General features: G+C 38.1%; 1 protein-coding gene across 2 annotated transcripts in view; it reads right to left on the bottom strand.

The window, feature by feature from the left end:
• The window catches only part of ITGA4 (integrin subunit alpha 4), a 97,430-nt gene that overhangs the window by 71,812 nt on the left and 9,431 nt on the right, over positions 1–16,187 (bottom strand). For both annotated transcript variants that reach the window (XM_045480398.1, XM_045480399.1), the window contains exons 3-7: positions 5,684–5,790; positions 5,458–5,587; positions 3,656–3,723; positions 2,277–2,406; positions 647–732 (exon numbers count right to left, since the gene is read on the bottom strand). In XM_045480398.1, the coding sequence (XP_045336354.1) occupies positions 647–732; positions 2,277–2,406; positions 3,656–3,723; positions 5,458–5,587; positions 5,684–5,790 (521 nt within the window). The remainder of the gene's footprint in view (positions 1–646; positions 733–2,276; positions 2,407–3,655; positions 3,724–5,457; positions 5,588–5,683; positions 5,791–16,187) is intronic.

Here is a 16,187-nt window from a genome sequence, read left to right as displayed (position 1 = left end):
GAAAAGTTTAGTGATGTCCACACTACAATGGAACAAAAACCCAGAACCAGAAAGAACATCTGATTCTTTCTGGTCTTACACAAAACATACAGCTCGCTCAATATCCCTTCACCTAGAAACGTGGTAACCAGTAAATATATTCCCTAGACATCTTGAGATCTTTTTTTTTTTCCGAAAACAATTTACTCACAAGAAAGAAAAGCCTCTGGGGCGCCCAGTTGGCTCAGTCGGTTAAGCGTCGACTTTGGCTCAAATCATGATCTCACTGTTCATGAGTTTGAGCCCCGCATCAGGCTGCATCGGGCACTATGCTGACAACTCAGAGTCTGGAGCCTACTTTGGATTCTGTGTCTCCCTCTCTCTTCCCCTCCCCCGCTTACACTCTGTCTCTCTCAAAAATGAATAAATGTTAAAAAAATTTTTAGAGAAAGAAAAGCCTCAATTTGACTTTCAGAATTTTCCTTTAAGCTATTCTGTTAAATTTAATCTAAAAGCCATACAACTTTCACCATGAAAGGCAGTGCACAGCTCATCACTTTTAGTTTTCATTCCTTAGAATTTTTGCAGTTTCTCCTTTAGTATCTCATTCTCTCATGCAGCTTCCTTGAAGTTTTGTCAAGAATTAATGTAAAAATGTAATTCTTACTTTACCAATCTGTTCATGTTGAGGGGCTCCTCCAACTACTTCGGTAGTATGCGGACTCCGAAAATGACCAGCTCCAACTGAGTAGCCTTCAAAGAAAGTGGACAACAACCATGGGAATCATTATTTGTAATGGGTAAAATATATCATCATAAATCCATTCACAGAATCAAATGAGACTGAATTCCAAAGACTACACTAAACGGTTTAAAGAATATTTAGCATAGCAATATTCCAAACTATTCATTTATCATATGCTTTAAGCAATTATTAGTCTGTGTTATGAAGCTAGGCACATGGCTTTCATTTCCAAGTCCTAGAAATTAAAGAGAGCACTTTTACATCTGGTCTGTTGGTCTCCATGTAGTACCAGAATATGCTAGCTTCTAGTATTACAAGTGAAATATTTTAGAGATGTAAAATTTAACATGTTAAACTTTAAGCAAAAACTCCCTAAACTTCAACTCTTTCACCATGGAATCTTCCTCCAGTGATAAAACCGTATGAGGACACAAATGGTAAGATATTTTGTTATAAGACAAAAGGCATAATGCTAAGTTATATTTCTTATAATACTTCAAGATATACTTCAACCACAAACAAGTAAATGTTGAATTGTAAGCAAATTCCCTCTGTTTGAAAAAGAATTCTTACTGTATGAATGGGAAAAAATAACACCGCTTTTTCTTATTGTAATTATTTCTGAGTATAGGTTGCTTACATTTGAAGCACGTATGATTAACAAATCTGTATTTTCTAAAAAGCTATGGGAAAAGCATCCCTTTTTACTGTAACAGGAATCAATGCTGAGAAATCTTGGGTTTCTGTAGAAATACAGACTATAAAGTGTCTTACTACACAGGATGAGGAGGCAATGGAGGGGGAGGAAGAGGAGAGGAAGGAGAAAGACAAGAATAAACTCTGGGAAATATTTTCTAAGAACATATGAGGCTAAGGTCAATGAGCTGTTTTTAGATCTGTATGCTTCATAATGTTACTCATTGTGTAGAATGCTGTCGATAGCCCCACTGACTTTCAGCTGGTCCTTTAAGAAACTACACTTACTCATACATGATTCAATGAATTCGTGTCGAATGCCTATAAAAGTTCCTTGGTGGGCGCCTGGGTAGCTCAGTTGGTTGAGTTTCTGACTCTTGACTTTGGCTCAGGTCATGATCTCATGGTTTGTGAGTTTGAGCTCCACACTGCTGTCAGCACAGAGCCCATGGAACCTGCTTGGGATTCTCGCTCTTCTCTCTCGCTGTCCCTCCCCCACATGTTCATTCTCTCTCTCTCTCTCTAAAATAAATAAACTTAAAAACAAAAGTTCCTTGGATACGGTAAGCACTCAATAGATGCAACCTTTACGATAACATGTTTACTGCATCAAGATACAAGCTTGTAAGAGTAAACTAAACCAGTTCTCTAGTCTAACAAGTAAATATTAATATTTAACATATATAATTACAATCATTAAGTTAAAGTTTCATCGATTATATCCTTAAAGTGACAGTTTATGAACTCTTTAATTGCTATTGGCCATTTTGATCTTTTGAAGAGACTAGTAATCATAAGTAAGAGAAATAGTATCTATAAGACCTAAAGGACTGGAGTTTGTCCATTTTTACAGTACCTAAATAACTTCCAAATTTTACTTCATTATCTTTGTCTAAAAAAGCCTTGTACTTATTTGTAGTTATATTGTAGACAAAAAGAGAGCCAGTCCAATAAGATGATCCTGGGGCTCCCATCACAATTAAATCCTGTAAGAAAAAAAACAATTTATCATCATTTCAAAGTTTAATCCACTCAAAACCTCCTCCAAATATACATTTTAAGTAGTGACAAGAATACATTTGGATAATACATTTCTAAAATCTGAGCATTTTATGAATTTAAAAACATATCAGAAAAAAAGCCAGAGAAGCTAGCTAATGAATTTTCACCTACAAGCACAATCTCATAGAAGAAACTCTCCCTTCACACTCATCAGTGAACCTTAAAATTGAAGAAAGAATCATGGAATACTAGAGAAAGCTTTTGGGAGACAGGTAATGTGGTTTCTAATCAAGTGAATCGCATCTGGATAATTCATTAGTGCTTATTATGGAGATAATCACGTGTTGCTAAAGAGTAAAAAGTGGATTTAATTTATTCCTATTTGCTAAGAGTCAATGATTAGTTTCCTTAACAACGTTAGCTTAGAAAAAAACAAATCCAATGGAATTTGGGGGCATATTTGACGATAAATACAAATTTAGGAAAAGGAAACAAAAGTAAAGTCAGAATGAACAGATATATTTGGTGAAATATGAAAACTTACAGCGATCAAACCTATTTAACATATTTCTAAATTTCCTAAATGATCCTGACCTTATAAAAAAGGTCAATTTAAGTATAAAGTGGGTTTTTTTAGGTAATATTTATGGAAATTGTTAACTCAAGGCTTGATAGTCTGACTGCATAGATCCAGAAAACATTCAGAAATTCCTAATGGGTTTTGAAGGTAAAATGGGAGATTTGGAAGTTGAATACAACTGTGATCTTTGATTGTATATCCTGCCTGGAGTGTTAGAGAAAAACAGAGTTTGGGAATACGTCTAATTTAAAAGGATATTAAATTCTTCAATCTCTCAATTCTCATAATTTTAATGAAAGATGTGGATTCATATTTTTTTCCCCTCAACTAGTAATTAAAAACATATTTGAATATTTTAAATGTATAAGTTAAAGCAAATAACAATAGCTTCCTTTTATTTTTATTAAATTTTTGATGCAAGGCATATTCTTTAGTGTAGACTTTTAGTTGGTCTTGCATGACACAGCCATCTTAAGTATTAACCGGTTTTCAAAATATGTTGAATATTGAGTGTTGAAAATTAAGCTGTAATATACTCAAATTTAAGAAAACTATTATTTAGGTGTTATACAATTTTTACCATAAAGCGTAACACCTGTAAACCAGAAGTCTGAATCTTAAGAATTAAAATTCTGTGTTTTAGGAGCTATTACCTCAGTGTAAAAACTAGATATTCCAGCTTGACATGATGCAAAATTTTCTCCAAATTTTCTCACATAATCTAAAATGAAGTAAAAAAACAAAAAACAAAAAACAATTCAGGATTTCATTGAAAAAGACAAAATTTGCATAATTTTGTTTATCTTATAAATCCTTACTAACATACCTTTTAGAGTCTATATTTTTTATTAACCCATTTTTAAGATAGTAGCTTTGATAAAATTTAAGATAAAAAAATCTCTTCCATATTAATCCCCAAAAATATTCCTGCAAAATAGCAATAAAAACAGCTACCTCTGCCTCTTTCTCATGGAAAGAACATGCAGCATACACTCGAAAAAATTGTCAAGTGAGTATCTAAGACCGGGGTAGAATTTGTGTCTTCCAGTCCAGGTCTGCATTAAAATAGATTTCCTGGGGTGCCTGGGGTGACTCAGTTAGTTGAGCAGCCAACTTCAGTTCAGGTCTCCCACTACCCATGAATTGGATGCTTCTGGAACCTACTGGGAAGACAATGCTCTGCTTCTCCCCGGGAACGGATGTAAGTAAACCTCGATAGAAGAATCAGGCCCACATCCTTGTTTTGGCTTTGCTAATAGGAAGAGTTAAATCAATTAAGTCATTTGTAATTAATAGTCCTGGGCATGATTTTTCACTCCTTTTTATATCCCCCCGCCCTTTTTTTAAATAAATTTCCTCATAGTTTTAGGTGTTTTAAGTTCAAGGTAAGTTTAATGTTTTGCAGGATGTGGCTGGGTATAACTGAACAACAGCACAAAATTCTACTCTGAGAAGGTTTTAAAGTGTCAACCATACACCCCGGAGAAAAAGAGAAGGATAAACATACAGAACACTAGACTGAGTTTCACTTTATTAAGAATTTAAAATTCACCTTTTGTCTTCTTGGATGTTCAAAGGCCAATTAGAGATTAGGAGTTTTTCCAAGACATCCCATACCACAGAAGACCCCAAAGTTAACAGAATAACTGAATTTGCATGCATGGTCAAAATTTTGTCAGGTAAGGGAAAGGTTATTTGGACACTGTAGTGATCATTTTGGTTAGAAAAAGTGGAAAATGGAATACATATATATTTAATTATGAGTTTTCCAAGGATACATTTTTAGAATTTTAGTTCTGTTAAGATAGGTTTTAATGCTCTGTTGACATTCACCCCTAATTTTGCTCACTTCAGGTGTTAATGTCCCAACTCTGCTTACATTACTGCTACCTAACAATCTAGAATTTTCATGGGAAAAATTTTCAAAGTTAAGATACCAATCCCTTGTTGTTTCAAGGAATATATGTGAATTAAAAAAATAAATAAAGACACAGTGAGTGGGAAAGATTTGCTTACACTTACACTTGAATCTTTCTAAATATTCTTGAAGGCTAACGATAAAACAAGAAACCTAAACAGTTTTCATCTTCCCAGACTTTTCAATCTCAAGTTTTTCATCATAATTTCATGATTTTAAGTGTCCTCTATATTCTGGACATTAGACTCATTCATGTGGAGTTCAAAATATATTTAGTGCAAAAGTGGGTAATTATCAACTAAATTCTAGAATTATTCAAATGTAACCGTACAAATTTCTATTCCTAAAAACACAAAGCACATTTTTTGCATTCACACTACCGCAATTGAAAAAGAAATACTTTGAGTAGTTAAAAATACAGCTATTTTAATAAGATTTCTTCTCCTCTCTCTGCATATGCAGAATTGAAAATTAAAAAAATATTAAAGGCATTCACTTGTTTTTCTTGATCCGGGTAGTACCAAAATGATTCCTTACCTTGATAACACGGAGCTATTCTTTTGCTCAGTTCTGTTCGTAAATCAGGGGGCATTCCATAGCAAACACCTGTAGGGAGCTTATTTTCATTCTTTATATAAAATATATTTTTCCATCTATGCCCACAAGCCTGAATAAAACACAAACGTAGATCAAATGATGTGAACATCACACCCAGAATATCTGATCCCCTGATTTTCTGAGTGGATTAATCCCAATAGCGTACCACGATGGAGCCATTTTCTCCTGGCTGTCTGGAAAGTGTGACCCCCAACCACTGATTGTCTCTTTCTTCCAGACAAGTCTTTCCACAAGGTTCTCCAGTAGGGCTACCTACAGTATTTGGGGGGGAAAAATACCATCAGTTATCCTGAAAACCATAGGACAACAGAGAAAATAAACATGCTTATCTCCAAGTTTTCTCCTTCACCACATATAAAACGTCCTTGACTCCTGTTCCTCTATCACCTTATACTCAGTGCACAGTATGGGGGGGGGGAGGGGACAGTGAGTTACTCTGTGCCAACATAACTTTTCTCTCACCAGGTGGTTTGTGTTTGTAGAACACAACATCTCCAGCTGGTAACATCATGAAGCAATGGGCTCAATATAGGAGACGGGTAACCAACACGACTGGGGGGTAGAGGGTGGCATGGAGACCAGTTGAAACCCACACAGGCTGTGCAGATACAATTACAGGGTGTCATTTGTGGTAAAGAATGTGCCTTTGTTTTGACCATTTGGCTAGCATTACAGGCAACATTACCAGAGCACGTTTTTTTATGTTAAAATTTTTGATTTCAAGTTTTTAATTGAATTCTAGTTAACATATGGTAAAATTGCTTTCAAGTGTAGAACTTAGTGATTCAACACCAGGTGCTCATCACAAGGGCCCTCCTTAATCCCCATCACCCATTTAGCCCAGCCCCACCCACCTCCCTCCATCAACCCTCAGACACTTTAAAGAACAAGCTATCAGAACACTTTTATTATTTTTTAAATGTTTACTTATTTTGAGAGAGAGAGAGAGAATGAGCAGGGGAGGGGCAGAGAGAGGGATACAGGAAATCCCAAGCAAGCTTCACACCCTCAGCACAAAGCTGGATGTGGGGCTCGAATCCATGAACCATGAGATCATGACCTGAGTTGAAACCAAGAGTCGGACGCTTAACTGACTGAGCCACCTGTGCGCCCCTATCAGAGCACCGTTAAAGACATTTCTTGCATTGAGACTTTAGGAATAAAAGACAAGAATATAGTCCTCAGAATTTAAGTCACATTCCAGCATTGAAGCTGGGAGGTGATGACTGAGCACATGGAAAGTGGCTGTGTCTAATTAGCAGCACATTAATAATGCCTAGCATTGAAGACAAACTGCCCTACAGTTTACATTTAGTTTATTGTGACTATTTTCAAAAAAAAAAAAAAAAGACTGGAAAACTTGATTTTTTTTTCAGTAGTGAATAAAACACATGAAAAGGTACTTTGGCAGGGCTCCTGAGTGGCTCAGTCCATTAAGCGTTCAACTGGACTCTTGATTTCCCCTCAAGTCATGATCTCAGGGTTTTAGAGTTTGAGCCCCTTACCAGGCTCTCTGCTGTCAGTACAAGCCTGCTTCGGATCCTGTCTCCCACTCTCTCTGCCCCACCCCCACTCATGCTTGCACTCACAAGCATGCTGTCTCTCAAAAATAAGTAAACAAAAAAAAAAGTTATTTAGGGGCATCTGGGTGGCTGAGTCGGTTAAACGTCTGACTCTTGACTTCGGCTCAGGTCATGATCTCACGGTTTGTAAGTTTGAGCCCAGTGTTGGGCTCTGTGCTGACAGCTCAGAGCCTGGAGCCTGTGTCTCCCTCTCTCTGCCCCTCCCCTGTTCATGCTCTGTCTGTCTCTCTCTCTCTCTCTCAAAAATAACTAAAAAAAAAAAAAAGTTATTTAAAAAGGTACTTCGGCAAATGCATGAATAGCCAGAAAACCAAACATAAATATTTTCATGGGCAATATAGCACTTCTAAACTGTACAAAAGAAAGTGATCTTCCCAATGATAATTTTTTTTTTCTTTTGCTAGAGTGACTTCTTTGCTTTATAGCTAGAATCCTATTGACATGCTTTAAAGTAAGTGATTTTGGGGTAGAGTAAGATGTAGTATCTTAGGAATCCTTTCACTGACCTTATGTCTACCCTCTTCAATTGCCATGTGAGAGTTCCATTTCACCTGAACTGAATTTCAAAGGCAGGTGATTACATTTTCATCAGCTTAACTGGATAAGGATGTGGAACTTGGGTTTGTTTACTTAACTCTTAACACTAGTCACTTGTACCACTTTACATATATTTATAGTGACCGTTCTCAAAATCATCAGGCACTCCATCTCCTATAACCTTGACATAAAGCTTCCCAGGCAAACTCATACTAACTACATAGATAAGGCTAGTATTTTGAAAGTGAAATTATTTGCAGCAATGTCCTGAGTAGGAGGAAATTTTGTCTCAATGAGAATGGGAAGATGTTTGTGTATACATTTGTTCTCCAAAACGCTGTTCAGGACAAACAGTAAAACCCTTCAACACAGCTGAACTGAACCAAGTTTCCTAGCTGCTCCCCTGAAGGTTCTGATTCAGTAAGGCCAGGTGAGGCCCAGACTACCCCAGTTGACTCTCATGCTCTGGAATATTGTTCCAATAGAATGTGGATAAGAGTTTTCTGGCCAGGCTTCTTACAGAGTTTTCTACCAGACTTCCACATCTTGGTAGCAGCTCCCCGGAGCACTGGACTTGAAAATGATTAAGTATAGGTCTGAAAAAATAATGCTATTGAGAAGCAATGTGTACCTTGAATGAAAAGGGGGTCTGCTGCAGCCCAAACCTTGATAAAAGACAGTCCAGGGAGAAACAGAAGATCCCCATGTTAAAAGTAATGAAGAAAGGGAAAAAGAAAGAAAAGGAGAGAGAAGGAGGGAGAAAGACCATTGTGAGTGTTGGGTGGGTAAGGTCTAACAGAGTTAGCATGGCTACATGATGCCAACCTAATTGAAAAAAAGTGAAAAAGACAGTGACAAACACAATATTTTAACTCACTGTGATGCAACTTCCAGTTTAAATTTTTCACCAGAACTACCCATTATTTTTGCCAATGTCAAAAATAGATAAATGGTAGATTCTGTCTACCTGAAGGTGAAGTTCCTAATTACCACAACAGACATCTAAATAAACTATCTTCTCTGAAAACACCAAAGCCTTTGTAAAACTGCCACGTGGTTGACTAAGGCACCTGAGCAAGAGGAAAATTAAGGACAGGAGAGAAAGGAGGTCAGAAATAACACCTGATCGCTGTTTTCATCATGATTGCACAACTGAATACAGCCAATAGTTAGAAACAAATTTACCGTTCTGGAGCTGCTACCCCAAAGTTAAATAAATATGCAGTAATTCAGAGCTGCACAAAATATCCTGTAAGTTGCTCGATAAAAATGGCCAAAAATTTCGTCTGTGAACTGTGAACTTCCGTCAAGTTTAAAATGAAAACCAGCGCCTGAGGGGCTCAGTCGGTTGAGCTTCCGACTTCGGCTCAGGTTATGGTCTCGCAGTTTGTGGGTTTGAGCCCCGCGTCAGGCTCTGTGCCAACAAACAGCTCACAGCCTGGAGCCTCCTTCGGATTCCGTGTGTGTCTCTCTCTCCCCCCCTCCCCTGCTCATGCTCTGCCTCTCTCTGTCTCTCAAGGATGAACAAATGTTAAAAAAATGAAAATGAAAACCAGAGAAACTGTTGTGTTAAGCCATTTCCTGGAGCCACAGAGGATTCCACTTTGCATCAGCTTCACCCGGTGACGTGGCAGAATCATCACTGCTCAGAACTTCATCCATCGTAGCCAAACAATTCATGTTCCCACCTCTCTCCAGGTCACTTTCCGCAAATGTTTTTCTCTCCACATCTTTGTGTAGCTCTCAGACCTCTGGACTTACACCAACCACCCCCCACCTCCTGCCCGCTGCCGCTCAGTCCTTGGGCCTGAATGACGCTACTGACTTTCCTGGTTCTTCAGCTTGCAGAGGGCAGATCATGGGACTTTCTCTGCCTCCTGAAGGAGCCAATTCCCATAATAAATCTCTTCTTATATCTATCTACCTACCTATTATCCTCCCACCCTACTGGTTCCATTTCTCTGGAGAACTCTAATACAACTACAGTTATTTATTCACAGCTAGCCTACTTCCCAAACTTAGTCACTAACAACCTAGTTCATCACGTCTAGGACCACATCTTGCTCACCATTATCCCACCCCCAACACAGACCCCAGGAACATGTGCTGAAAATGGGTCAGTAAATTAAAAAAACAGTTCGGGGTGCCTGGGTGGCTCAGCCAGTTAAGTACCCAACTCTTGATTTTGGCTCAGGTCTCCATCTCAAGGTTTGTAAGATCGAGCCCCGCAGCCGAATCTGATTCAGCTGACAGCACCGAGCCTGCCTGAGATTCTCCTTCTCTCTCTGCTCCTCCCCCTACCCCCGCTCACACATGCAGGCTCTCTCTCAAAATAAATAAATGAACATTAAAAAAAAAATAGTTCAAAGCTTCCGTGGTAGTTTATCTTCTATTCATGTTTCATATCTTAACGGGAGACATGTACGAAAGGATGAATGCATAGGCAGAAAGAAAATTCACAAAGTCATGAAACAATTATTCTTTCAAATGAGAAATAAAAACTAATTCCATTAAGTGAACACACACTCACATTTATATAGGCTTCTCCTTCCCATTTCCAGACACTGCTTTTGCCCCGGAGGCAGCACCCAACAGCAAAGGTCCTGCCAAGCTACTCTCTGCCCTGGTTTCAAGACAGGATCCATTCAAAGAACAGCCTGTCGGGCCACCTGAGTGGCTCAGTTGGTTTAGCGTCCGACTTCGGCTCAGGTCATAATCTCGCAGTCTGTGAGTTCGAGCCCTGCATCGGGCTCTGTGCTGACAGCTCAGAGCCTGGAGCCTGTTTCAGATTCTATGTCTCCCTCTCTCTCTGGCCCTCCCCCGTTCATGCTCTGTCTCTGTCTCAAAAATAAAAATAAATGTTAAAAAAAAATTAAAAAAAAAAACAAAGAACAGCCTGTCAATCATCATCACTGCTCTGGGTCTTTTCTTCAACTCAAGGAAGTTTTTACCCTTGTCTTCTGGAGTGCTTGCAGAATCATGTCAGAGAAGCAAGACCTCTGCATCATCAGCCTATGCTCAGGACCATCTTCAGCGCTCTCCCTTAACCTTGCCTGCCTGAGTTCACGCCTCTAGCACGTGGTTCTCAGCCTTGACTGGACATTAGGATCACCAGGGAGGAGTTCCAAATAAGTACCAACACCTGGTCCCCACTTTCTGGAGGCTCAGATCTGATGTGTCCTAGACGTAGAGTTTTTGAAAGGCTCCCCAGACAGGTGTATGTAACTGGGCTTGTGCTCTACAATGTTAACGATTGTGCCTTCTCCTGGACTACATCGTATCTGAAAATACTCTATTTTCAAAATAGTAGTACTAGCTTTTTGTCCTCCTTGGTTTCAGCTAGATACTGAAATAGGATATCAAGTGTTAAGCAAACTTTCTTCATGTGGAAATACAGAATTTGTAATGTGTCAGAAATGATTATTAGAACCGTCATGAGTTAATTCTCGTGAATTTCCCTGACATAACATCATAAATAAATTCAGATTATCTTTATATTTTATCCAAATGTCATACTGAAATGATTTGTAAGCAGGTTTTCAACTCAGCTCATACATTTCTAATCTAAACTCTTAGTAAATCAAATCAGCTTCATAATTGAAAAAGTACTTTACATGGTTTCACATAAAGGAGGGAAGCCAAATTAACATGTGATAATTTCCCATGCTTTTATACAACTACAATGACTAATCTTAGCAAAGTTTATTGCATTTTTTCAGTATATATTAAAAATACGAAACCACATAAAACCATATCCTTTATTCGAAAAATTAGGCTAGTTTTGCTTTTTCCATTCTTTTTCATTTGTGAAGGAACATACAAGAAGTGTGCTTGTTACTTCAATTTTTTTATTTCTATCTACTGATTTGGGTTTTTTAAAAATGTTTATTCATATATTTTTAAGAGAGAAAGAGCAAGGGAGGGGCTGAGAAAGAATCCCAAGCAGGCTTTCCACTATCAGCACAGAGCCCGACTCAGAGCTTGAACCCATGCATGGGAGATCACGACCTGAGCCGAAATCAAGAGTTAGACCCACTGAGCCCCCCAGGAACCACCACCCCACCCCCCCAAACCCCTGCCCCCACCATCTGCTGATTTTCTATCTGTAAATCCACATGTGTATAAATGTGAACAAGCAGTTAAATTTGTTAGATGAATATAAGTACATTCGTCACCATCCCTGTATTTGTTGTTACTTGTATCACCAGTTTTCACATCATCGCTCAAGTGCTAAAGTATGACAGACCATGGAAGACTAGATATTCAATCTTGAATGTCACCTCATGAAGGCAGGTTGGCTATTTTGTTGACTGCAACATTCCCACAGAACAGGACCTTATGGACAGTAGGCAGGAGCAAAATACGTATCTGCTGAGGGAGGTAATACCTTTTACCGTCAAATCTTGAATGATGATATGCCTACAAAATTTTCACCAAACTCTCAGGGATTTAAGCTTTGGAGAGGTCTTCTTCCTTCACTACTCTGTCTCTCCTCTGAAATATTAACTCCCTTAACTATTAAGACAGTAACAGATGGTCTGAAGGGAAACCACATTTACAGGTTTGAAGATCTTTACAATGTGTGCTCTGGGAATAGGACGATTTAAGGCTGAGAATCAGCTGGGGCCTCCAGGAGATGCCTATCTCAGAGGGTTTCTGTGAGGATTTGGGGGAGTAAATGAGACACCCAGGAAGTGCTTGTGTCAGAGCCCAGCAGAGGAAGCACGCAAATGATAGTTGATGTTGACATTATTATTACTTTAAGGATTAAGCTAACCATGTTTAAGCTGCATGTATGTCCTTTCATATATCCTCCTCCGTAAAATATTTATGGCACATCGCGGTCAGGCCTTATCATTCACATTTCACTCATTTAATTTTCACGGGAGCAGCAGAGGACTACGTTATCAATCCCATTTTACAGATGAGCAAATTGAATCTTAAGGAAGGAAGGTAACTTCCTTGAATCCATGGGGCTGATAAATGAAAAAGATTAGAATACAAAAGTCAAAAACTTGTCAGAAATCGAAGACCTCTGTTATTTCACACTACTCTGTGGCGTATACAATAGAACTCTACAAATATTTCAGAGGTGTGAATTAACTGAGATCAATTTCAGTTTCTAAATCTTTTGTTTCAGCTTCAAATGTGTAGAATACCACAAACTTGCCGGTATGTGGTCCTAGACATAGTCAACTGTCCGGTGCTCAAGAAAAATGTCACTGACTTAGTCCCTATCTCATCCCGCCCTTTTCCTCAATTTGGATCAGTTCTCAGTATGTTGGCATTTCCACTGAAGAAGGCCCAAGGGGAAAGATCAGACCCCAAGTTCTTCTTTCTATAACTTGTTGAGAACTTGGGTGAAATACTTTGTGAGTGAGAGAGCCTGGGACTTTTTCATGCAATGACATGTTTGGTTTATCTGCCTGCATCACACTGCTGTGGCTTCCCCGTTAGGGGAAGCACTCAGTCTGACATTCTCCATACTACAACAACATACACATTTATCTGACCTTTCCAAAATGTGATGTTAATTTTAAGTTTCAGAAAAATATTGAAAGCCCGTCCCCCACCAATTACTTTTTTTTTTTAAGTTGAAGTTCCTTTCCATTGAAAGATGAGTCCTGTATTTTTCAAATTTTTCTTAAATAATCCTGAAGAATGGATGAACATTGTTCTCTTCTCTGTTGTATAAAGAGTCATTTCTTCAGCATATCTTTATTTGTAGAAGCAATAGTTATCGAGTAAAATTAATCACATAATTCTTTCCTCTACCTAAATTCAGAATATCAGAAAAACATATGGGATTAAACTGAAAAATTCAATTCAAATATTAAGAGTATAAAATATACCATTGGAGGGTTATGAGGATTATATAAAATTTACTCTTAACAGATACAAGACTGCCTGGTACCTAGTAGGTGTTCATTAAATGGGAAATGCTTCTGTTCCCCAACATCCCCCCACATTACATTGATTTGGACTTTACCAGCAGAGGGCGCTCACAGTGCTGTGAGATTTAATCAGTGGTCTTCTGCTCCTTAAGCCAAGTGGCCCCTTTTAGTTTTTCTTATCAAATTCTAATTACTGTTAAATCCATTATTTTTACTATATTAAACTATGTACTTTTCCCACACACCAAATAAGATATGGCGATGATGCTTCTAAAAGATAACAGTGATGTTTATGAACTCAGTAGCAATAACAATAATTTTGAGTCATGAAAAGGAAAATATCCAGGTTTTAGAGATGATATGGGACGTGAGAGTACTGAACTTCCAAGACCATTTCCTCCAGCTTGTCTGGAGTCAAGATATAAAAATAAGCAAACAAGAGGCAAGATATCAAAATAAACACCAAAATTAGAAACCAGTCTCAAAGTATTTTCTTTCGGGGAAAACACGTATTTACACGCCATATTCTCAGGCTTCCTGGTCCATATCTGACAATGACTGATCATCACACTCAGTTTAGGTGAGACAGGGCTGATATAACCACAGGGCTGAAAAAGCCTGCTATTTGAGTCTTCTGTTTCATTTTATTTAGCCCTTTTTTACTTTATAATTTTATTTATTATACTTTATTGTATTCAGAAAGAGGTGGGTGTCCCCAAGCAGAAGAGCCAAGTTTTAGGGTTGCAATTTTATAAATCTGGGTTGATCCTGAGTCATCACTAGACCTCAAAATTCTAGAAAACCAGGTCACTTATGAGCTTAATTCTAGGTTCGGGTTCTCCTCCAGGGACTTTAGGCCCAAACTTCTTCAAATTCCTACAGAAAACCTAAACAAGTTTTATTTTTATTTTTATTTTTTACTAACTACAGCAGTAAAGTGTACCGCAACTGATACATTTGGTGAACATAATTTAAAAAGGCACTGTTGTCTTACAACAACAACTAATATTTATAAAATGCTTCCTATATACCCAAGCACACTTGTAATACATGCAAACATATATGAACTCATTTAATTTTCATTATAGCCTTATGAGCAGATATTGTTATTATCATAATCCAAATTTTACAGAGGGAGAAACTGAAACAAAGGGAGATTAAGCATCTTGCTCAAAGTGGGAAAGGAAGGATTCAAGTCCATGCTGTCAACCGCCACCCTATACTACCCTTCAATGATTGCTATTAGTACTTTTCCCTGTGAAGCAGGGAAAGAATCCAAATATTGACATTATTAACAAACCTATACTAATTCTCTGTCTATAATAACCTACTATTATAACACTAATTTCCAATATTAGGAAATAAGGAAAGAAAATTCTCTATTTCCATGGTTTGCAATTCATCTCTTGGACTTAGGGGTTCATCTGAAAGACTATCACTAATATACGATACCATTTTGGGTGTCTTTGAAACAAGAACAATACAAAAGTGTAAAATAGAAAACAAAAACAAAAACAAAACCTCCAGGAAAACCTGCCCTCACTCAATGGTAGGTGGTCAATATCGAATCACTGTGCTTGGTTTTGGAATTTACACGGTAGGACGGAGGAGGTCCGGAGGATGCAAGGTCTGAAGTACATGAAAGAAAAGTCAGTCAGGAACTCCATGGCATCATCCAGTAGAGGGTCAGACTGAGATGAGGAGTTAGGGATGTCAGAGGACATGTCTCTGTCCAAGGTTTAAAGGATGGGATAAGATGTTATGGAGACAACGGTTTGTAGGCAAAGTGATGTGCTCAAGAATAGTAGAAAGCTTTCACAAGAAACCAAGAATGGTATCAGGTGAGGTAGACCTAGAATGATTTCACAAATGTAGGGTATACACTGAAAGAATCTATATAGGGTGTAATGCTAAAAAGGGCACCTCTAATCCATTTCACACAATATTTCCCATAAAAGAGATTCAACTAAGTCTGCATGCTTACTCTTTCTGAACATATTTATTGTGAATTATAGTATTTCAAATAATTTACAAGAAAAAGATTCCTTCCCCCCCCCCCACCCAATTCTTGGGGGTTAACAGAACAGACATCAGATATCAGAACAAACACACTGCATCACTGACCACCTGTAAGTCCACTTCCATGGTCCCATTTGATGCTTCCAGCTATCTTTAAAAAAAAAAAAAAAAGCCCTGTTTTTAAAGATGGTCAGTTCCAAGCTCCCTATCTCAGGAGTGCCCATTATTGTTTATATTTCCTGGTATGAGCAGACAGAATCTCTGGAAACCAAGGCTGGCCCAGACCTCCTGGGATGATCCTCACGTGTGCAGCAGAGGAATCACCCAAATCTGAGAAATGTATCCATCCATTTCACATTTATTGAGCTTTTACTACACTCTCGTCAAAACTGGTCAGAACTGGCTCAACTACTCAGGCATCTGCTCTTCCACTCATCTCATCACCCAAACAATTTCCTCTCCCCACTGTGTCTCCACCATCACGTTTATTGCGTATTCTCATAATTAATGATCTAACGTTTACCTGTCTCTCATCATTTCAACTGAATTCTTTGCAAGCTTCAAAGTCTTACTCAACTTTGTATTCCCAGTACCTGGCATAAGTAACCAATAAAAT

This window comes from Leopardus geoffroyi, chromosome C1 (genome assembly GCF_018350155.1).
Source record: "Leopardus geoffroyi isolate Oge1 chromosome C1, O.geoffroyi_Oge1_pat1.0, whole genome shotgun sequence".
In the NCBI taxonomy this organism is placed as follows: domain Eukaryota; kingdom Metazoa; phylum Chordata; class Mammalia; order Carnivora; family Felidae; genus Leopardus; species Leopardus geoffroyi.
This window is presented reverse-complemented; position numbering and strand designations above follow the sequence as displayed.